The 25,794-nt window shown below is 32.8% G+C and overlaps 1 protein-coding gene across 3 annotated transcripts in view; it reads right to left on the bottom strand.

The window, feature by feature from the left end:
* Positions 1-100: 100 nt before the first annotated feature.
* fbxl17 (F-box and leucine-rich repeat protein 17) overlaps positions 101-25,794 on the bottom strand; it is a 269,969-nt gene continuing 244,275 nt past the window's right edge. For all 3 annotated transcript variants that reach the window (XM_051118072.1, XM_051118073.1, XM_051118071.1), the window contains exons 9-10: positions 13,405-13,547; positions 101-1,871 (exon numbers count right to left, since the gene is read on the bottom strand). In XM_051118072.1, the coding sequence (XP_050974029.1) occupies positions 1,734-1,871; positions 13,405-13,547 (281 nt within the window). In that variant the 3' untranslated portion in view covers positions 101-1,733. The remainder of the gene's footprint in view (positions 1,872-13,404; positions 13,548-25,794) is intronic.

Here is a 25,794-nt window from a genome sequence, read left to right as displayed (position 1 = left end):
ATCCCATTCGTGCTTGTAGACGTTCAGCTTCTGATCTTCACAAACACACAGAAACACACACACACTCGCAGGACCGGAATGACAGCAGGAGCCGTTGAAGTAGATTTGTGTTTTTTAATTGACTCAAATCCCCCAGTACAGTAAAAGATCAAGGCTGTAACTAAACTCTTCCTCCTACGACACCATAGAAAAATACCCTGCTCGTCTGAATGAGGCAAGCTATGGAGCAGAAGACGGGTAAATGAGTAAAGTAACTAACCTCTGCAAACTCACTTACACTCCAGGTCAATACATCCTCAAATATTCATAGGTTATGCAAAAATCCATATGGTGGCTATACCTCGAAAAAAATAACAGAACAACCCCATATATCAGTTTACATCCAAAACAAACTCCAAACCACAGGGTTACAAATTCACAAGAGCAAACGAAATCAACAACACAAGTCCTGCGTCTTCACATCTACATCTACATCACATACACCATCAGAGCTGCTCAAACACTCGGAAAAACAGAGCGTTCGCTTCAGCCTGCGACTAGCAGGACTTTAACATGACGCCCAGTCGGACAAACAGTATTTCGCTTCGTACTTCTAAGCGTTCGCCGAAGAGGGAAACGACGAGGCTGTGAAATCTCTAATGAAAGTGTAACGTGTCTAAATGAATTCTGATGCAAAAGAAACTACTGATAAACTGAAGACTAAAGAGGAGAATTGCATGAAACCAGTCAGGAACGTTAAAATTCACCCCAAGTGTTTTTTTTTTTTGCATGAAGAAAACCAAGCCTATTTTTGGAACATTAGGTTTTTTTGCATTGCAAAATTATTCGAATATTAATTAAATAAACATTTACCCTTAAAAGTTCATTACTGCAATGCAAATCCAATGCAAAAATATTTGTTCAAGTACTTTTGTCTTGTTTTCCAGTTCAAATATCTAAACAGTCATAAATCAAGGTACATTCACTACAATTAAAAAGTATACATTTCTGAACAATTCATCAAAATGAAGTGACTTTATGCTAAAAATAATAACAATTGTTTTAAGTGTAAACAAACTTAATTTTGAAGATAAATTTGACATGATTTTTTTTTTTTTAGTATCCTAAGTCATTTCAGTTCTCAAGTAAATCTATCTTGATTTAATAATGTTTAGATATTTGTACTGGAAAATGACAAAAATACTGAGCACTTTTGCAAAGTAATAATAATGCTATTTAATTTGAAGTATTTCTACATAATAGTTGCATCTGTACTGGATTAAATTCATGCTGATTTTTATTTAAAAATCTCCCTTGTACTGCAGTAAAATGAGTGTGTTTCCGTAATGAGAATCTAATGAAAATCACGTCTGCCGATAATGAGAATAACAAACAAATCACAAAAAGACAAACGTCCAGATGATCCACGATAATGAGAACTGCAGGGAAATGTCACGATGCAAAAATCCTGTGGTCCAAAAACTTTTTTCCCTCATGCAAAATGTAAAACACAATGTCTTACGTCTTCCTCTCCGTTTTTAGAGCAATATATAAGCTCCTGACGGGTTTAGTGCGACTCAGTAGGTTGCAAATGCAAATAAATGCAATGCTGCATGTCAGAATCGTGTGTGCATGAACATATTCCTGTTCGAATCAAATAATATCGATGTTTCTGCTGCATAATGTTGGAAGGCGGAATAAACGGCATAGTAATGATAATGATTCCGCAGTGGCGTCACGTGCAGATGTGTGTGTTAGGAGGCCGTGGATGTGTTGGGACTCCAGCCCATCTGATAGGCTCGTTCCAGCGTTCGCTTACAGTCCTGCATCACCGTACTGAACACAATGTGTGGATATTGCAGCACCAGTCTCTCCACGGTCTCCTCGTTCACCTGCAACAACAAAACAAAAACACACATTTGCTTTTCATTTGACTTCTTTTACTCGACACATTGCTTTTTCCTAAAAAGCATCACAAATTTGCATTGAAAAAATGATTCACATATTAATGCAAGACATGTATGAGAAATCTCGTGTCGAGCTGATGAAACACAGACGCTCCACATGTTGAGTGAGAAAATCACCACACCGCGTCCACAGGGATCCAGTCCAAACCTTCATCATGTATAATGTCAAGTGTGTTATTTACATGCAGACTGAAGGTGAAGATCTCACATGACCTGCTCTCATCTCTCAGGAACTCTTACACAGAAAATACTGTACAGCTGCGGTGCCTTTGCACATGAAGTTTCAGTGTAAAAACTGAATAAATGCACTTCCATACACTGAAAAAAAGGGTTTTGTCAAGTTTTTCAGGCTGAAAACATGCAAAACATTCATAATCAAGATACATTTACCTAAGAAGCAAAATGACTTTGACAGTTGAGGTCAAAAGTTTCCACCCCCTTTTCAGAATCTGCAAAATGTTAAGTATTTTACCATGTAATAATGCATGTTATTATTTAGCACTGACCTGAATAAGATATTTCACAAAAAAGAAATTGCATATAGTCAACAAGAAAAAGCAATAGCTGAATTTATAAAAATGACCCTGTTTAAAAGTTTACATACACTTGATTCTTAATACTGTGTTGTTACCTGAATGATCCACAGCTGTGTTTTTTTGTTTAGTGATAGTTGTTCATGAGTTCCTTGTTTGTCCTGAACAGTTAAACTGCCTGCTGTTCTGCAGAAATATCCTTCAGGTCCCACAAATTCTTTGGTTTTCCTGCATTTTTGTGTATTTAAACACTTTCTGACTATTACAAAGGGTTTAAACGCCCACTAATGCTGCAAAAGAAAACACGATGCATTAAGAGAGGAGGGTGAAAACTTCTGGAATTTGAAGATCAGGGTAAATTTTACTTATTTTGTCTTCTGAGGAACATGCAAGTATCTTCTGTATAGCCTCTGAAGACCAGTACTAAATTAAAAAATATGATATTTAGGCAAAATAAGAAAAATGTACACATCTTCATTCTGTTCACAAGTTTTCACCCCCGGCTCTTAATGCATGGTTTTGCCTTCTGGTGTATCAGTGAGCGTTTGAACCTTCTATAATAGTTGCATATGAGTCCCTCAGTTGTCCTCAGTGTGAAAAGATGGAACTCAAAATCATACAGCCATTGTTGGAAAGAATTTGTGGGACCCGAAAGATTTTTCTGAAGACCAGTGAAACAAAAACAAGGGACTCAGAAACAACTATCACTAAACAAGAAAACACAGCTGTGGTTCATTCAGGTAACAACACAGTATTATGAATTAAGTGTATGTAAACTTTTGAACAGGTCATTTTTATAAATTCAACTATTATTTTCTCTTGTGGACTACATGTAAACATCTTTAATGTGAAATATCTTATTCAGGTCAGTACTAAATAAACAATAACATGCATTTTGTATGATTCGTCTTATTTTGGTAAAATAATTAACATTTTTTTTAGATTCTGAAAGGGGGATGTAAACTTTTGACCTCAACTAAGTATTGTTTTCTGAAAAATAAATTGAAATTAAAAATTAAAATTTATGAATTAATAAAAAAAACCTTGCAATTGGGTCAAAATAAACACATTTAAAAAAAAAAAAAATAAATCTTTCTTTTTATTGTTTTTTTCTTTGAAAATACTGTACAGCTGCGGTGCATTTGCACATGAAGAATCAGTGTAAAAATGTCATCCGATGCATGCACTTACATACACAGAAAAAAAAAAGATTTCTGCCGTTTTTTTCCAGTCCAAATATCTAAACATTCATAATCAAGACACATTTACTTAAGATGCTTGTTGACAAGTTCATTTTTCAACTTAAAAGCATCTGCTTTAAGCAAATCTTTCAAACATTGTACACCTTATTTGTTTAAAACAGATATTTGTGTATTCATTACAGATCACAGAAGTAGTAATTTATCAAAGGATGATGAAATCACCTGAAAGAGTGGTATAACCAGACTATGAGTAACCTGTTTGGAAACAATCATTATGAAATGACACACTGCGGCTTTAAATCAATGCAACGTTTGTTGCAATTCTTTTATTGTGTTCATCATGAGGTCCGTGTGATGTGCAGCTGCAGCCTATGACAGATTGATTTGTTGCACATTAAAGGAAATAAATGTTCTGGTCATCTCATTTGTGACATGAACTTCAAACAAACTAAATTATCTGTGCACTGACTTTCCACTCACATGCACTGTGAGTTTATTGTGTGAACGATGCAACATGAATGATATACTGTAAGAAACAGAGCAGATATATGCATGCTTATCTGACTACTCATATCATCAATACATTTCTTTGTTTAAATTAAAAGAATCAGTAATATAATGTGACATGCATGTGCAGCATGTTCACATGCTGAAAAAATCTATTTCTCTGTCAGTATATTTGTCTTGTGTTTCAGTACAAATATCTAAACATTATTAAATAAATGCTGGTGATTTTCTGCCAGGACATTATCTATTAATTTTATGGACATTTCTGGTAACTCTAAAACTGCAGTGCAAACAATGCAGTGCAAAATTCAAAATACAAGTAAAACATTTTTACAGATTTTGAGCGTTTTTTTTTTCAATGCATGCACTTTAGAAGAGGCAACGTGTCATTTAATGCTGCTTTAAAATAGTCCTTGCGTCCGAATGCATTTGATATTCCAACAAGTCAGGAAGAAAGCATCAAAATTAAGCAAATTTATTTAATAAGAAAACATATCTGCCAGTGGGGAAACAAAACCTTTTTTTCCCCTTTGAACTAATATGATTTTTCTGACCCCATTTGCAGATATTTGTTCTTGTTTTGAGCATAAACTCACTTCATTTTGGTTCATTTTTAGAAAACAAGCCTTTATCTCAAGTCATTTTGCTTCTCAACTAAATATGTCTTGGTTTATGAATGTTTAGATATTTGTGCTGGAAAATGACAAAAGTACTGTGGAAGAACATTTTTTACAGCATCACACACATTTTAGTGTAGTTGATATGATATTTCTCTTTAACTGTAACTAAGTGTCTCTCTGATCGCAGTTTACTCCGTTTGGAAAGACAAATGTTGACTGTCATGCAGCATTAAACGGCTGATTATTGCACGACGTGCGTGTGTGTATTTATGACTCAGTCCAAAAATGCACTTTACGGGCTCAAGTTGTTCTGATGATTCCAGGACGCTGTCTAAATGTTTGCCGTGTGGCGGAAACGCTGATATTCCGGCTCTTTGAGACTGAAATATATGATCCAGACACAAACACACACATTCCTCACATCCAAACACTGGATTCTGGTTAATACTTAAAAAGCTTTCTGGAGTACGTGAGCATCCAGTCCAGCCTTAAACAGACGCTGATTTACCGCAACCCTAAACCTGCCTGCAGCACATCTACCGCGGTAAAACACTGTGACGCGGCTCGTATTTCTCAGAAAACCCTCATGTTTTAAAACATGAAACCTCAAAAAATCATAATAACAAAACACACAGACCGCAAAACCCGCCTGCAGCTCTGAATAGAAGAAACTAATGATCAGAAAACATTTATTTTACAGTCTAGTGAGGGTTTGTGCAATGCTAACTCACATTATGATAGAAACATCTCACACAAAGATCACAAAAAGTAATAGAAACGTCATTTCTGCTGGATGTTTGGGGTTCAATGCTAGTTAAGAATTTTTGGGGGGTTTAGCAGCTTCACACGGTCATGACTGAGAGTTTGGATGTGCTTGCAGGATCACTGTTTGTTTTGAATGTTTGTCTTTGTGTAATTGTCTTCCCCCACTGTAACTGTTACTGTAAATGTGATTTGCGCTTGTTTTCACAAGCTGGAATTATTTTCAGTGGTAATCAACATCATGACACACATGCTGCTCATAGAGCTCAACACATTTTCAATCAAGAACGCTCCTTTAAAATCCACAATGGATACTTCTCAGCCCTAGCAACCACCCAGCAGCACCCTAGCAACCATCCAGCAATACCCTAGCAGCATCATATAAACCACCAAGCAACCAACAACCCTAGAAACCACTCAGAACACCCTAACAACTGCACAGCAACCACAAAGCAACCAAAAAACACCATAGGACGTACCAAGAACACCTCAACAACATCCTAGCAACCACCCTGAACATCCCAGCAACACACTAGAAACTGCATCAGCAACCACCTGGTAACCAGCAGCACTGTAGGAACCGCCTAGCAACAGCATAGCAACATCCTAGGAACCACCCAGAACACCCCATCAACACCCTAGCAACAGCATGTCAACCACATAGTAACCAGCATCAATACCAGCAACAACTGCCTGTGAACCACCCAAAACACCCCAGCAAATGTATAGAAATCTCTAGAAACAGCCCAGGAACACCCTAGCAACAGCATAGCACCCACTTAGCAACCAGCAACACTGTAGGGACCACCAAGCAATACCCTAGCAACAGCATAGAAACCACTTAGCAACCAGCAACACCCTACTAACCACCCAGAACACCCCAGCAACACCCTAGAAACAGCATAGCAACCACACAATAACCAGCAACACTGTACGAATCACTCAGAACAACAACAGTATAGCAACCAGTAACAGTCTAGAAACAACCCAGAAACCCCAGCAACAGCATAGTAACCACCTAGCAACCGGCAACACCCTACTAACCACCCAGAACACCCCAGCAACACCCTAGAAACAGCATAGCAACCACACAATAACCAGCAACACTGTACGAATCACTCAGAACAACAACAGTATAGCAACCAGTAACAGTCTAGAAACAACCCAGAAACCCCAGCAACAGCATAGTAACCACCTAGCAACCGGCAACACCCTACAAACCACCCAGAACACCCCAGCAACACTCTAGAAACAGCATAGCAACCACACAATAATCAGCAACACTGTACGAACCACTCAGAACAATGACAGTATAGCAACCAGTAACAGTCTAGAAACAACCCAGAAACCCCAGCAACAGCATAGTAACCACCTAGCAACCGGCAGCACCCTACAAACCACCCAGAACACCCCAGCAACACCATAGCAGCCACCTAGTAATCAGAAACACCCAGAACACCCCAGCAACAGCACAGCAACCAAACAGTAACCAGCAACACTGTAGGAACCATCTAGCATCAGCATAGCAACGACTTAGCAATCAGCAACACTGTAGGAACCACACAGAACACCCTAGAAACTGCATAGCAACCACCAACTCCCTAGAAACCACCCAGAACACCCCAGCAACAGCAGAGCAGCCACCTAGTAACTAGCAACACCCTAGAAAAAGCCCAGAACACTCTAGAAAACAAAAGCACAACACCCACCTAGTAGCCAGCAACACTGTAGGAACCACCCAGCAAAACCGTAGTAACAGCATAGCAACCACTTAGCAACCAGCAATGCCCTAGGAACCACCAGTACACCCCAGCAACACCCTAACAACCAACAACTCCCTAGGAGCCACCCAAAATACCCCAGCAACACTCTAGCAACAGCATAGCATCCACCTACTAACCAACAACTCTAGGAACAACTATAGGAACCACCTAGCAACAGCATAGCAACCACTCGGCGATCAACAACACCCTAGGAACCACCCAGAACACCCTAGCAACTGCATAGCAACCACCAAGCAACCAAAAAACACCCTAGGAGCCACCGAAAACACCTCAGCAACACCCTATAAACCAACAAAAACACTGTGCAACAGCATAGCAACAACTTGGCAACCTACAACATCCTAGGAACCACCTAGAACACCCCAGCAACACCCTAGTAACCAATAACTCCCTGGGAACCACCCAGAGCACCCCAGCACCAGCATAGCAACAGCATAGCAACCACCTATTAACCAGCAACACTGTACAAACCCCCCAGCAATACCCTAGCAGCATTATATCAACCACTTAGCAACCAGTAACACCCTAGAAACAACTCAGAACACCCCAGCAACAGCACAGCAACCAACTAGTAACCAGCGACACTGTACAAACCACCTAGCAGCATCATAGCAACTACTTAACAACTCTAGAAACAGCCCAGGACACCCCAGAAACACACTAGCAACATCATAACACCCACCTAGGAACCAGCAACACTATAGGAACCACCCAGCAATACCCTAGTAACAGCACAGCAACCACTTGGCAACCAGCAACACCCTAGGAACCAAGAACTCCATAGGAACCACCCAGAACATCCCAGCAACACCCTACAAACCACCCAGTTTGATCGTAAAACTTTAAACCATCAAGGGTTTACAATATTTTAAACTTTCAGGCCAGGCATTCTCAAGCCATCTTGACAAACTTTACTAATCTCGTTTATATACTTGGCCTGTTCCCAACTTCCTGTCTCCAGAGGAAATGCATCAACACAGTAAAGAACACTGCACTTATCAAGACATGTCATGAAGCAAACTAAATGTAAATGCTCTGTAGTTAATTTCACACTTCAGTAGATGGGAAAACTTCCTCTGAGGCCTTGCTTCACATGCATTCATGAAGTATCTGAGATCCGTCTCCTCTCTTTCATTCAAACACTCTGATATCATGAGACATAACTGTGCTGGACTTTCTCCGTCTGAGCTGCTCCACATCTTTTCCGACCGTCTCAAAGCGAACGGAAGCTCTCTAAAACCTTCTCTGCTCAGAAAGTCTCTCCTCCTCTGCTGCTCTCCACTGTTGTTTTTGTCTCATTTCACACCAATGCCGTTCTCATCACTCATCTCCACTCATATTTACTCAGACTGTAATGAAGCTTCAAAGGGGAAAACTCCAAAGAACGGATCCAAACCCTGTGCTAAAACCTCGATGAGAAGTTCTGTCCTCGAGGCAAACCGTTAGAGGGCTGAAAGCGCCACGAGTTTGTGGGAAGCCGCGCGGTGGCCTGTTTTGGCTTCGGCCGCGAGACCAAACGCTGAATGTTGTTGCTGAGAGAGAACAGAGCCGTGAGAGCCGTGTAAATCTCAATGTGACGTTTCACAGGTGACCAGCGCTGACCCGTAAACACGCGCCTCAAATGGACTGTAATTTCCCACCGAGAACATAAAGCTCTCCAGATATCAGCCATGAAACCCAAAACACACATCACAAACTAAGAAAATCGAATGATTTAAAGGCACAGCTCAGCTAAAATGAGAATTCACTCATTATTTATTCTCCCTCATGTCTTTATTTTTCTGTACAACCAAAACAGAGAGATTGTTTACACAGATATTTGTCATACACTGAACAATTAATGATGACCATGACTGTCAAACTCCAAACACAGTCTAAAAGCATAATAAAATGAGGTTGTTTTTTTTAAGGTTTTTTGTCCTTTTCGGAGGTTATCCTGAAATGAGTCTTTTCTGACTTGTTTTCAAGGTAAAATATCTCAAAATCGTTGAAATTAGATACATTTACTTGAAAAGCAACACTGCATAATTTACTGTAAGGTTTGTTTTCATTGACTTTACCTTTATTATGTGTGTATCTGGCTATTCTGCATGGCACTTTTTTTCTATTTGAAACAAGTGGATAAAAAAAACATACATTCAAGAGACAAGAAAAACAAGTCTTAATGTCTTATGTAGAGTCGGAAAACAAGACTACAACATCACAATATATTCATTTTCACCAGTGATATTCACACAAAACATTCTGGCTTTCTGTTAATTTATAATAATAAGGGAGAAAGTCAAACTGTGAATCAGTGACTGAAGGAGTGAATAACTAATGAATAGTTAAAATCATAAAAATATAAAATTAAATATAATATAAAATAAATATAAAAATATATATAAAATGTACAAATAAATAAAATAAAACATTTTAAGTAAAAAAAAAGACATACACATGTAAAACACTTTTGAGATATCAAAATAAAACAATTAAGTTATAAAAAATGTAATGTTAAAAAAAGCCAAATTTAAATAAAAAAACAAAACAAAATAAAGCAATCAAAATAATCAAATCATAGAAATAAGACAAAAATATTTTTTATTATCGCCAAAGTTGTTGCTCAAATAAATTAAATAAAGCCTTGCTTCAAGGATTTTTTGGAGATTTTAACTCAGAAAAATATAACAATAAAAATAAAACACTTACTAAAAACTATAAAATTAAAATAAATTAAACATTTAAAATAAAAGCAAAAATGAAATCATAAAAATGTAAAGTTAAAAATCAATATTTTTAAAATAAAGCATCAAAGTATCAAACATTTACTATCAATTAAATGATAAAAATATCATTAAAAAAAATATATAAAAAAGTCAAATTTAAAAAAAAAAAAATCAAAATAAAGAAATCAAAACAATCAAATCATATAAAAAGTGTCTATAAAAATAAAACAAAAACACATGTTCAAGATACAATGAAAGCAAGTTTTACTATTATTAATATTAATAAGTTGTTTCTCAAGTAAATTAACCTTGCTTCAAAGATTTTTGGAGATTTTAATTTAAAAAGTATAACAGTCAAAATAAAACAACTGAACGATAAATTAAAATATATAATTAAAAACAAAAATGAAAAAAAAATTAAATAAATTAAAAACATAAAATTAAAATAAAAAATCTAAATAAAATAGAAAAAAAAGATCAAATCATAATTCAACTATTAAAATAAGACAAAAACACATATTCAAGATACAAATATTACTATTTTAATAATTGCTAATAGTTGTTTCTTAAGTAAATTAACCGCTTCAATGATTTTTAGATATTTTAACTGGAAAAATAAAAGAATTAAAAGAAAATGTTTACTAAAAACAGTTAAATTATAAAAATGTAATATTGAAATAAGTTTAAAAAAATGACAAAAAATACAATTAAAATAAAAAAGCACACAGAATATTAATATCTAAAAAAAACTAAACGTTAAAATGAGATGTTTCTCAAGTAAATTAACACTGCTTCAAGGATTTTTTTTTGTTTTTTTTAGATATTTTAACTGGAACATGAGAAAAACAAAACTTTTTTTTGTGCAATGCACTATATAAAATGAGCAAGAGATTCTCCAGACATTTTCCTGATTCTTCTTGCATAGAAGAAACGTCATCATATGGGTTCAGAACGACACAAGGCCGAATAAATGATGACAGAACTTTCATTTTTTGCTCAGAACAAGAGCCAAAACTGTGTGAGACGAGAAAAACGCTTGTTCTGGAGGCTTTGAGGGACAATGAGGGTTTGTTAAACTGCTCGTTCTTCTCTTTGATAAAAGAAACCAGCTTTCCCTCGTTCTTCTCTCGCTCTGTGGCGTCACATCAAAGTCTGGTCCAGAGCTGGAGGTCTGAGCGGTGCATAATGAATTGATTTGATGATTTGGGCTGCTGGGGATCAATAGCGTTCTTTCAGTCGCCTCTCATTGGGCCCGAGGCCACGACAGAGCGATCTGTGATGTGTGTCTGCAGCTCACAGCCAAATGAATGGAAATGCCACAAATTCCACTCAATCGCAAACTTTTAGTGTGGGCTTGAAATGGAAAAGCGTCAAATGAAAGGGAATATATATGTCTGTTTTAATAGACTTTGCCGTTTAGAAAGCAAATACTGAGACAGACGGGTTATCCGTCACATCTACAGCTTCCCAAATGAGATTATAAAAACAGAGAATTAGCTGGATGGAAGCTGATTTGGGCAGAAATTTAATTTGTCACGGGATTGTGGCTTTGTAAATAGCGCTGACCCGAAACACAAGAGCGCTCGCTCACTCAGCAACGTCACACTCCATCGCCATTAAATATAGTAAATGACAAAGTCACACTGAAATATATGAGATGACATACATCTGAATCATGAGACATGAAATATATAAATAAACACCTATAATTACAGTGCTTTCTTTTGATATGTATGTGTGTGTGTATGTTTCAAAGGAAAGAAAACGCTTAGATGTTTTAAAATAAAAAATTATTAAAATAAAACACATTAAAAAATGAATAAAATCATAAAAATGCAAAAATAAAAACAAATCAAAATAAAACAATTAAATAAAAATAAGTAATGTAAAAAAAAACAATAAAAAAAGTGAAATCATAAAAATGTTAAATTAAATAAATGTTTTTAAAATATAAAAATGCAAAATGCAGCACAAACATAAAAACAATCAAAATGAAAAACTGAAACTATATAAATATAAAATTATTAGTTTTTGATACAATCAAAATAAAACAAATATTAAAAACTAAAATAATTAAAAAGTAAAATAAAAAAAATTAAATTAAAAACCAAAACACTTGCTAAAAATGTAAAATAAATAAATGACGTAATATGGTAAAATATAAACAAAAAAGCTGAATCAGAAAAAAATGTCAAAATAAAACTATTATACTGTATATTGAATCATAAAATAGAAATAAAAATAATAAATAAATAAAACACATTAAAAACTGAAATAATCAGAAAGAAAAATAAAAATTGTAAATAAAAAAACACTTGCTAAAAAGTAAAATAAATTAATTAATTAATTAAAATAAAAACAATCAAATAAGTTTAATTGTAAAAATGTCAAATTCAAATTATTATAAAGCACAAAAAAAAATTCATAAAAATGTGAATTTAAACAAAAACGTAAAAATTTCTAAAGCAATTTTAAAATAAAGCCAAAATAAAACACTAACAATGAAAAAATAATAAAGAAATAAAAGACATATTAAAAACTAAAATAATCAAAAAGTAAAATAAATAAATAAATAAATTCATTAATTAACATATTAAAATAAAAACAATCAAAAAAGTTATTATAAAAAAGACAAAATAAAATTATTATAAAAATAAAACAAAAAAGCAAATAAAACAATAAAACAAAAAAGTAATATTCATAAAAATGTGAATTTAAAACAATCAAATTTAAACAAAAACTTTAAAGTAATTTAAAATTCAAACCAAAATAATCAAAAAGTAAAATAAAAACCAAAACACTTGCTAAAAAAGTAAAAAAATAAATAAAATAAAATAATAAATTCAAATAAATAGTGGAAATAATAAAAATGTCAAAACAAATTATTATTAAAATGATAATAAAACAACAAGTATTACAAAAATGTGAATTTAAAAAATTAAAAAACAAAACAAAAACTTAAATTATGAAATTCTACAATAATTTTATAATAAAACCAAAATAAAACACTAACAATGAATCGAATCATAAAAAAATATCAAATTAAAATGAATGTTTAAATTTTTTTTTTTTTTTTTTTGAAATATTAACTTGAAATGTCAAGGGGTTCAGCTGACAAAAAAGTTTGTGAATCTGTGATCTAGGAGGTGAAAGATCTAGACGTGAGCCCTATGAAGGTGAGACGCTGTCGACTGAACACGGGGCCGTTTCTGTCTGCCAGGTGTTTAACTGGTGACCCCGTGACCCCGAGGAAGCGGCTCTTCCTGTCGACCGGCGGCCCGTTCCTCTCGAGCATCTGTTAGAGCCGCACACCCTGACGCAGCTGTCTGTGAATGAACTCACCTTGTCACAGCGCATCAGGCCCAGGTAGCGCAGAGACTTGCTGCTCTTGGCGATCTGAGTGGCGCCCTGATCCGTGATCTCCTTACACCAGCCGGCGTCCACCGTCTCGATGGTGCTGCTGTACTGACCGATGGCGATCAGAGCTGCACAGACAGAGACAGAGAGAGACCATCAACAACCACTCATCTTTGCACTTTTCTGAAAGAAGAGACGTGTTATGGAATCAAAAATTCACCAGTGCATGAAAAACCAATGGTCTGCCTGTTGCTTTAACACTGTTTGTATTTACTTCCGTAAGAAATGTCACAATCATGTTCACTTTTGATAATGAAGGAGAGGTTGGAATCACGTGAGGTCGGCCTGAGGTCAAACTCCTGCGCTAATCACATTACCGTCCTCCTGTTCAAACGCGCAATTCAATTAGAGCGCGAGCGCAGCGCTTTATCAATACACTAACAGCATCAGGACGACAAACAGCCTCCTACATCCTCCAGCACACGCTTTTAGAGGATTCAAACTGTCATTTACATTTTCATTATAGCTGTTTCAAATTCAAATTTGAAAACAACATTCTGCTTCCTGTTTGATTCTGTTCAACTTCAAATGCATTTGAAAACAAAAACTGTTACAATGTAGCATTAAATGACACATTTTCATTTCTAAAGTGCATGTACTGCAAAAAAGGATTTTCTTACACTAGAAATCCATAACAAATGTACTGAAACAGTAATTAATTTCTGCATTAATTTCTGCATTGACTTTTTACAGGTGTTTTACCTATATTTTGAATTTTGGACTGCACTGCATCGTGTTTTGGAGTTGTACATAAATTAGAAATGGAGAAATGGCCATAAAATTAAAGCACGATGTCAGAATCAGAAAATTACCAGTTATTTATTTATTTATGCATTCATTTACAGTGTACTTGTATTTTATCTTGTTTTCCATTTAAATGTCTTAAATCAACATTTACTGAAGTAAAATGACTGATTTTCATTTCCAGAAATGTCTATAGAATTAATGAACAATGTCCAGACAGAAAATTACCCGTACTTTTTTGAAAAATATATATATATATATATATATTATTTTTGTGGGTTTTTTTTTTCATTATTTTTACAGTGTACTTAAGTATTTTTGTCTTTTTTTTCAGCCCAAATGTCATAAAATTCTTAAATTAACTTTTACTTTAGAAGAAAAATGACTGAATTTAATTCTGAAAAAATATATCAAAATTTCCTGAAATTTCCAAAAATATCCATAAAATTAATGGACAATGTTCTGCTAGAAAATCACCTGTACTTCCTTTAATTTTATTCTTTTTATGAATAATTTTTACAGTGTACTTAAGTATTTTTGCCTTGTTTTCCAGTACAAATATATATTTATATATATATATATATATATATATACAGATAGATAAATAGATAGATAAATATAAAAAATCTTTAAAACATTTACTTTTGAAGAAAAATGACTGATTTTAATTCTGAAAATATAAATCAAAATTGCCTTACATTTCCAGAAATATCCATAAAATGAATAGACAATGTCCGGATAAAAAATTGCCAGTACTTTTTAAACATTTTATTCTCGTTAATGTTCTTTTTCCCCTTATTTTACAGTGTACTTAAGCATTTTTGTCTTGTTTTCCAGTACAAACGTCAAAATATTCAAAAATTCATTAACATTTACTTTAAAAGGAAAATGATAGATTTCAATTCTGAAAAAAAAGAAAAAAAAAAAATCCTGCCAGGAAATTACCAGTACTCTTTTATTTTTTTTTATTGCTTTTTTTTTTTTTTTTTTTTTTACAGTGTACATAAGTATTCTTGTCTTGTTTTCCAGTACACATCTTGAAAAATTCTAAAATTAACTCTTACTTTAGAAGTAAAATGACATTGTAATTCTGAAAAAATAAATGATAAAATGTCCTGACAGAAAATTACCTGTTCATTTTATTGTGTCAAATGTCAAATTTAAAAAAAAAAAAAAGTCAAAATTATTCTTAAATAAACATTTACTTTAGAAGAGAAATTACTGGTTTTCATTCTGAAAAACATATAAAAATTTCCTGAAATTTCCAGAAATATCCATAAAATTAATGGACAATGTCCTGCCAGAAAATTACCAGTACTTTTTTATTTTATTCTATTTTTATGTTTTTTATTTTTATTTTGTATTTATTTTTATAGTGTACTTGAGTGTTTCTGAAAAATTCTTACATTAACATATACTTTATAAGAAAAATGTCTGATGGTAAGTCTTAAAATGTCTCATAATTTCCTGAAAGATGTTTTAAAATAAAGTGAATTTATGCCTAAAACAAGAAAAATATCTGCCTGTGGAATAAGAAAAATATATAGGTAATTTCTTTGACCACATTATCAGATAATTGTTCTTGTTTTGAGCATAAACTTACTTCATTTTGATACATTTTTCAGGAAGCAAGACTTAATATGTTAACTCATTTTGCATCTCAAGTAAATGCGTCTCGATTTAAGAATGTTTAGATATCTGTACTGAAAAACAAGACAAAAATCCTGAGGAAGAACATCATTTTTTGCAGTGTGTTTGGTTTCATCTCAGCGTTTTTACTGCATGTCAACACGAAACCCCACGCACACATAAAGGATTGTGTCCGTTCCCATCACGCTTTTGCTTTAAATGGATTAACCCTCGTAATCCTGGCCGTGTTTGATGGCCTGTCACGGATGAAGGGTCTGGTCATCTGCTCTGACATTCACCCTCTCAGCATCTCGTGAACATACTGGACGTGGACGTGCGTTTATTGATCTGCAGATGCAGATGCTATCATGAATTTGTCATATTGTGATTTTTTTTTGTCTCATTTGTAAACTATACTATGCATTTTTAGTATACAGATCTAAGGTTATTATAGTTAAAACTAAACCTAAAATTTACACAGTAATAAACACTGTCTGCAGATGCAGATGTTTCCTACTATATAATAAAGCAACTTGATTTCCCACTGTGAGCAGAAAAAAAGAGTTTCATCTCAAAGAGTACAATAATCATCATTCAGAGTGATGCATGAAAAACAAACTAATACATCTATTCCTGTTTACATCATTTGGCCTGATTTAAAAGGATATTTCAGCGAAAAATCTGTTCTGTCATCATTTGTTCAGCCTCATAATGTTTGTTTAGAGTTTGATAGCAAAAAAATTAATTTCTTCCTCAATATTTTTGACTGGCTTTCCATTACAAATACCTAAACAATCTTAAATCAAAATACATTTACTTGAGAAATAAAAACGACTGAAGATATTAAGTCTTGTTTTCTAAAAAAAAAAACTATATATATAAAAAAAGCATATTTATGCTTACAAGAAGAAAAATATCTACAAATGGAACAGAAAAATAATAATTCAAAGGGAAAACAATATTTGTCTGACACCATTAGCACATTTTTTTCTTATTTTAAGCATAAATTTGCTTAATTTTGATACTTCTTTTTCAGAAAACAAGACTTAATATTTTAAGTAACTTTTCTTTAAACAAGAGTGAATGTACAATTGTTATTTGGAAAACATTTCTATCCCAGCACATGTATTTGCCATCATGAATTTGTCATATTGTGATTTTTTTTTGTCTCATTTGTAAACTATACTATGCATTTTTAGTATACAGATCTGAGGTTATTATAGTTAACTAAAACTGAACCTAAAATTTACACAATAAAACACTTTCATTACTTGAAATTAAAAAATGTATGTATAAAAACTTATTTTATCTAGTTTCCAAAGCATTTTTTCTCATTTTAATGTAGTCTAACTTGATGTACTAAAACTAAAACTGAAATCAAATTGAATAAAAACTACAGACTTGCATAAAAAACAACTAAATTGACAAAAACACCCATTAGCTAAAATTAAAATGAAGAAAATGTCAAAATAAAAATGGTTCCTGTAAAAAAAACAATAATAACAGTGACTGACCGCTGCAGAAAGCAATGAAAGAAAGTCTCTGCTGTTCACCAAGGCTGCATGTATTTGATCAAAAATACAGTAAAAACGTAAAATATTATTCTAATTTAAAATAGCTGTTTTCTATGTGAATATCTGTTAAAATGTAATTTATTTCTGTGATCAAAGCTGAATTTTCAGTATCATTACTCCAGTCTTCAGTGTCACATGATCCTTCAGAAATCATTCTAATATGCTGATTTGCTGCTCAACAGTTTTTTAGATTATCATCAATGTTGAAAACAGTTGTGCTGCACAATATATGTGTGGAAACATTTTATTTTTCAGGATTCACAGATGAACAAAGTTCAAAACGACAACATTTATTCGAAATAAAAATCTTTTGTAGCATTATAAATGTGCTTGAAACTCAGTTTACATTTCACAGTTCTGTATTTATAGCTTGCTTTTTTCTGCCACAGAATAAAAAAATAAAGATAATTATCTTTTTATCCCACAATTCAGATTTTGTTCATAACTGCAAGTTAACATCTCACAATTATGACTTTTTTTCCCTAGAATTTTGAGTTTATATATTTCACAATTCTGATAATTCTTAAAATTGTGGGGAAAAAAGTGTCAGAATTGTAAGATACAGTATAAACATTTTGTTTTCCTCAGAAATCAGTTTACATCTTGGAATTTGACATTTTTTCTCTGAAACAGAAATCTTCCCTTACAAAATAAAAAAATCAAAAAAGGTAATTGCAATGTTTTATCTTACAGCACTACCATTTTTCTTTTCAATCTGGATTTTTTTTTTTTTTTTTTTTTTTTTTTTAGAAATGTGAGTTATAATATCTCACAATTATATTGTCTAGTTAATACTGTATTTAAGAAAAAACCCCCAGTAAAATCAGTAAAATTGAAAAATTATTAGAATTCTAAACAGCTGTTTTCTATGTGAATTTCTGTTAAAATGTAATTTATTTCTGTGATTCAGTCTTCAGTGTCACATGATCTTTCAGAAATCATTCTAATATGCTGATTTGCTGCTCAGGAAACATTTCTGACTATTGAAAACAGTTGCCCTGCCCATATTTTTGTGGAAACGGTCATACATTTTATTTTTGCAGGATTTACAGATAAATAGAAAGTTCAAAAGAACAGCATTTATTTAAAATAGAAATCTTTTGTAACATTATAAATGTCTTCACTGTCACTTTTGATCAATTTGATGCAAACTTGCTGAACAAAGTATTAACTTCTGTAAAAATATGCAATGCAACACAGTTGATCAGAGATTAACTTTATGCAAACAAGCGGTGAATCCCAATGAGAGAGCAGACGGACTTTATGCTGATCAACACAAACGTGTGATGAAGAAATAACAAAACCACAATCAGCCTGAAGAGATCAAAAGAAACGATGGATGTGGTTTGGGATTTTCCATCCATGAAGCTTCGCCGAGAGCCAATATTCAAATCACTGTTACTGGAGAAGGAACAGACGTGTGTTCACAAACACAGTTAATGACCGAAGATCTTAATTAAACCAGGGTCAATGTCTTCACAAAACGAATATTTAAAGAACAGATTTGAAACAAATAAATAAATAAATAATTTTATTGAAATAAATTAAAGTTAAAAAAATAATAATAATTATTATTTTTTTTTTATTATAATTTTACAATATTTAGCATTTTTATTTTAATAATATATATTTTTTTATTTAACAATATATTTATTTAGGAATTTAAAAATATATATATATTTAATTGATGTAACAGTGGCTCAGTCATACAGTACAGTACAGTAAGTGTAATGATGCTGTAATCCTCCGTGAGGGACGGCAGTGATTCGGGGTTTCGTGAGGTGAAGAGCTGCCATAACAGCAGACAGAGCTAATTAAATCCAGAGATAAGACACAAGCCTTCATACGTGGATGTTCTAGTGAGACACGCTCAATACGGGAAATTAATTAGCCGCGGGACAGGAACAGAGAAGCGGCGTTTGATTCAAACCAGCCCACACACTACAGGCAACTAGAGAACTACTGACCAACAACTAGTCAAAGTTGACCTCCCTGAGTGATGAAAGTAAAAAAAAAAATTGCTCATGCTAATACGCTGATTTGAATATTAAATGTATCAAAAGTGTCAGAAAAGACGTTACAAATGTTTCTTTTTGTTACAAATGTTTCCATTTCAAATAAATGCTGTTCTTTAGAACTTTCTATAGAACTGTTTAACACTGATAATAATCAGAAAGGTTTGTTGAGCAGCAAATCAGCATATTAGAATGATTTCTGAAGGATCACGTGACATTGAAGACTGGAGCAATGATGCTGAAAATTCAGCTGTGCATCACAGAAATATATTACATTTGAACAGATATTCACATTGAAAACAGCTGTTTCAAATTCTAATAATATATCACATTTTTACTTTATTTTTTATCAAATAAATGCAGCCTTGGTGAGCAGAAGAGACTTTTTTCAAAAACACTGTATGCCAGTCAGATATTTACTTCTACAGATATTGAGTAGAATAACTGGATTTTATTCTAGCAGTACAGAGGACCTGAAGTCTCAGTAAATTCAGCTCTAGTTGCTCCTCTGACGGTCTATATATTACACAGCAGTAAAGCAGATCTCAGGCCTCGACCCGGACTGAATTAAACACTTCGGCTGAGGAACTAATAACTGCCCCTCATTTCACACCAACATAAAAACTTCAGCAGCATGTGAGCTTCAACCTCATTACTGAACACATACCCACGTTCAGCATTTATACACTGCTTTATATTTACTGCAGAACAGACACTTATATTCTGTACATTTACTGTACACCTGAATCGCCTGTCCTTAAAATGACACTAATAATCATCTGTGCTGCTGAATCACTGCATTAACAGCACTGAAAAACACTTTCAATCTACACATGAGTCCATCTATGCTCTCTAATACACACATCAACTGATCATTTAGGAGATTCACTCCCATAAATGATGTGCATTTGCCATTATGATCAATCAAACACAAATAAATCTTTATCCAATATCTGTCTACAACTTTTTGTCATGCAGTATAGTATACATTTCATTTTTACACTGTGACAAGGACTGCAGGAGAAATTTAGCTCAAATTCTGAAGGAACCATAAACAGTTATTTAATTTTTTTTAATAAAATAAAATAGAATTAAAAATAAAATAAAATAATAATATAAAATGAATGAAAGAAAATATAAAATAAATAAATAAATAAAATAAATCTTGCATCTATTCCAAAGTAGCAAACATAGCAAATAACAGTTAAATAAAACAAAACTTTTGGTGTAGTCCATTAATCTGTTTTATTTACAACTTTTTTCAAAAGAAAAAAGAATGAATGAATGAATGAATAAAATGAATGAATGAATAAAATGAATGAATGAATGAACAAATAAATAAATTAATAAATTAATTTTTTAAGAAATAAAAATATTTAACTGAAAACTTTGCACAAAAAAAACATTCACAAACTTTTTTTTTATTATTAGTATACTATCAAACAAATGTGCATAATTTTAAATATTTCTAAAGCAATTTTCATAAACTTCTTTTAAAAGTTCTCAAATCCTAAAAATCCCTGGTCTATTTCATAATTATTCTGTCTAATATACCAAAGAGGCTTGAATTAAATGATCACAAAAAAAAAAAAAAAAAAAAAAAAAAAAAAAAAAAAAAAAAACAAAAAAAAACAAAAAAAAAAACTAAACTGTGACCCTGGACCACAAAACCAGTCTTAAGTAGCACAAAAACATTGTATGGGTCAAAATGGTCAAAAATCATTAGGATATTAAGTAAAGAGCATGATTCATGGAGATATTTTGTAAATTTCCTACTGGAAATTTATCAAAACTTAATGTTTGACTAGTAATATGCATTGCTAAGGTCTTCATTTGGACAATTTTAAAGGTGATTTTTTCAATATGTTTCGATTTTTTTTGGCAACTTCAGATTCCAGATTTTCAAATAGAATCTCGTCAAATATCATCCTATCCTAACAAACCATACATCAATGGAAAGCCTATTTATTCAGCTTTCAGATTATAACTAAATCTCATTTCAAAAAATGACTGGTTTTATGGTCCAGGGTCACAATCATTTACATTTACAAAACCATTAGATTCATTAAAGAAATAATGCTGCTGTTGGCATCTGAATCTATTCAAACATAAACACATACACACTCACACACAGTGTGTGGTCTCCAGTGCTGAGTCACGAGCATTTCAGAGGTCACTATTTTAACTTCTCCGGCACAAATGACTCTTAAATGGGGTTAAAAACAGCCTGATAAAATCCCACACAGTGGGTGGATGTTAATGGCGTCTAAAATAACAGTGATCAGTTTCAACGCAAACCGTACAGCAAAAATTCAGCCAGAATTTCAGCTGCTCTGAGGTCTGCCATCATTTCAAAACAGACAAGCTGCTCACGTCGGATGAACCAACAGATCACGACACTGTCTAGACATGATAGAAACACACAACACACACACACACTACTGTTCACATGCCTATGTTTGTAGTCTGGAGAGAAAGAAAGGGTGCATTATGAACAAGAGGAATAAAAAAAAAAATGAAATGAAATATGAAATGAAATAAAATTAAATTAAATTAAAAAAATACATTAAAATAAAATAGAATAAAAAAATAATAATAATAAAATAAAATAAAACAAACCAAACCAAAATCTTGCATCTATTCCAAAGTAGCAAACCTAAACTTTCAAACAAATTTTTTGCAATACAGTAAATGAAATCATCCTGTCTGGGCATTTTTACATTAAACTTTGTATGAATTAACTTTAGTGCAACAAATATTTTCATGCTGTAAGGATTCATATATTGATGATGAGTTTGCTTGTAAATAGTTTTAAAAGCCAAAGACAATTTTATAAAGTATGTTTACAAACAAAAAGTTTTATTTACTATAATTTTTGTGCATAACAGCACGTATATATATTACATGACATATTTATATAAAAATAATTATATAATGATTTTTAAAATGATTATTATTATTATTATTATTATTATTAAATATCATATTATAATGAATTAAATATATATATTTTTTTATAACAACGCTTCTTTAATAATTTATTTTTTTCAGCAGCAATAAACTAATATATGGGTCAAAGACGAAAAAGGGTTTAAGCATAAAAACAAAATTTTTTCCCAAACTTTTTTAAAAAAAAAAAAAAAGTTTTCTGTTTAATTTAATTGCATTTTTGTTTTTGTTTTTCTAAGCAAAAAATAAATATCAAACATTTTCCCCTAATTTACAAAAGACACCCACTAAAATGTCATTTAGTGTAACAATCTTGTCAGGCATATTTACAACAAAAATCTATTTATGCCATATTAAAAGACAAATTACTTTCACCCCAAATACTAATTGTAATTCTACATTTTAAAAAAATTTGCTGCTAACCTAGGTTAAGTGTTAACCTTGTTAATTTTGTACTCATTTAAAACACAATAAAATTTAATATGCTCCCTTATTCTTTTATATATTTTAATATGTACAAGTCAGAATAAGCATGTTTGAATTTTTACATAAATATGTAACAAAGTAAAATTATTTCAACCAAATTTTGACATTTTATTCTCCAAAAACGTTTAAGCACATTTAATGTACTTTCTATGGACATAAAATCACTTGTGTAAATTTCTTTTGATGTGGACATCTTAACGTCTTTGACCTATATATATATATATATATATATATATAAAAATTACAAATTAAATCAATGCCATAAGCCATTATCAATAAATAGTATCCCTTTTCTGTGCTTTTTCTCATACTGAGAGTTAAACTCGCAGCAGCAGGCTGATTGTTTATCCGGTCAGGGGTGAGATGACGTCTGTCAGGAACACAGCGAGTCGCTCTGACCTGCGGCTCTAATTGAGCTTCACCGCACAAACGTCTCACGAAGAACTGTTCTCAGAGGTCACGGGGCCACGAGGTCGCGCCTCCCAGCTGTTCAGGTCTGTCCTTTACGCGCGGCTCCCGACAGGAGCGGATCACAGCCCGACTCTCCCCGCCGCAGGAGGCTTTAACTCCAGTTTACTCAACCTTAACACTCAACGGCACTTAACCCGCGCCGGACTGATGGCCGGTCATTACGCTCACCTCACGTCACAACAAATGCAGCAGGCCTGAAAGCAGGAATTAGAGGGAAACGCACAGTTTTCAGCATCTCAATGAGAGATTCCCTTCACACAGCTCAGACTTCTGGAAGAGCATGTTAAGAGCAGCTCATGGAAACTCTGATAAAGTGTCGGCCAGAACAGACCTTTCATTTGCAGACCACCGTGCTTTGACCTTTGGAGTGGCAAAACTCAAACAAACAGCTCACTAAACAAGCAAACGTTCACAGTGCGGTCGACAGATAAGAGTTTCCTGTGGGAATATCCAGAGCTATTACTGAGCTCATGTCAGAGACACAACAACGAGCAAAACGCCAAGAAACACACCGATAACAGCAGAACAGCACAGCTGTCAGTCGCTGCAAACACACCGAACGCATTCACACAAACACTGCTGCTCACACACACCGTCACACACATTCAGAATTCAGTTCATCAGGATGTGTCCAAAATTAACATGTGCAAACTGTAGAAAAAAATGGATTTGGGAAATATGAAGAATTATTTCAGATACCAGATATCATTTAAACTGAAAAGTACATGTGAAAGACAGTGAATAATCACCAACTATTATATTATATATATATATAATAAAATAACAGAAATAATTGGTAATAAATACACTTAATTAAAGTGACAAGAATAACAAATACACACACACACTCTTACATATATTACTATTATTATTGTAATATATATTAGGAAATGTGTTTATATATAATTTATATTATTATTTATTAATTATTTTATATTATTTATAGCATTATTTTATTAGTAAATATCATTACACAAATTATTTAATAAATAATTTAGAAAATATATAATAATAAAATTAGTTATATTCAATATAAGTAATTAATATAATTATAATTAACAAATAATTAACAAATAATTATATAAAATATAAATAATAATAATACAATTATTTTATTGTATTTTAACAAATACATAATTTGTAATAAATACAATTAATTATAATTAATTTATATTATATAACATAATTATATAATTCATTTAATTATAGTTATAATTATAAATTATAACTAATTACCTATATATATATATATATATATATATACACACACACACACACACACACATATATATATATATATATATATATATATATATATATTTAAAAAATGGTACGTTGTGTGAATATATATTTTTGTTTAATATCAAATGAAAATGTAAGGTTTAAACCAAATCGTAAATATGATTTGAGAAAAACTAAGAAATTTGCTGAGACAAATTTGACCATTTTTTTTTAAGTTGGTCCAAATTATATTTTTTTCAGTACACACACACACACACACACACACACACACACACACACAACATATATGCATTCACACATTTATTATTATACATAAAATGATTTTCAGAATACCAATAACAATTTTAAAAAGTATTATTATAATTATTACATAACGCAAAAAAAAAAAAAAAATCTCCCACCACTGTCAAGTGTGGAAAAAGTTCATTTTGGACACTGTATGGTCAAACAAGTTTGCCCGAGTGTCATTCTGCACATGTTCAGTTCTAGTGGAGAAGTCAAAGTCAAATAATACAATATGAAAAGAGATCTGAAGTAGGATGACATGAGAAAACATCCTCAGACACCGAGATGAGAGCAGTTATTACATTCACACTCGTGTGCTTGAGTAATGCTGGACTCTCCATCTGAGAGCCGCCGCCGCTCAAGATAAAACCATCACACATAAAGACACGAGCAGATGAGAATGTCATTCACGAGCTCAACATTCATCCGAAATATCCACGGCCAGCGACAGAGAGAATGTGGAATAAATACAGTCCGGGATGATTATAACAAATCTGAGTCTTCCCACACAAATATTCTGGAAGATGATTGAAGCCGCTCGACGGTCCGTTCTCACGGGCTAGATAGTAATTTTCTTAAATCATTACTGTGGAATAGCATTTCATAAAACGCTGCCAGAGATCAATCTGCTTCATGATGAGGTTGAAAACTCATAATTAAACTTTTAATTCTCAGCCAGTTCTCATTTGACAGCCCGAGCGCTAAACGGACGTGAAAGCGAGCTGGAGATCTCACAGAAACACATTCATCTGACTTAATAACACAGCTTACAGTATATTCCTCACAACTACGTTGAGCGAGAGCGAGAGCGAGATCTCCAATGAGAAAGGAAACGCAACGCAGATGGAAAAATATCCGCAAACTGACAACTGTGAATATTGGAAGAAAACTGGCTGAAAGTAAACATTTACTTCAGACGC

Source organism: Labeo rohita, chromosome 8 (assembly GCF_022985175.1).
Source record: "Labeo rohita strain BAU-BD-2019 chromosome 8, IGBB_LRoh.1.0, whole genome shotgun sequence".
NCBI classification, from domain to species: Eukaryota; Metazoa; Chordata; class Actinopteri; order Cypriniformes; family Cyprinidae; genus Labeo; species Labeo rohita.
The sequence above is the reverse complement of the archived record's forward strand: the minus strand, read 5'-3'. Positions and strand labels throughout refer to the sequence as shown.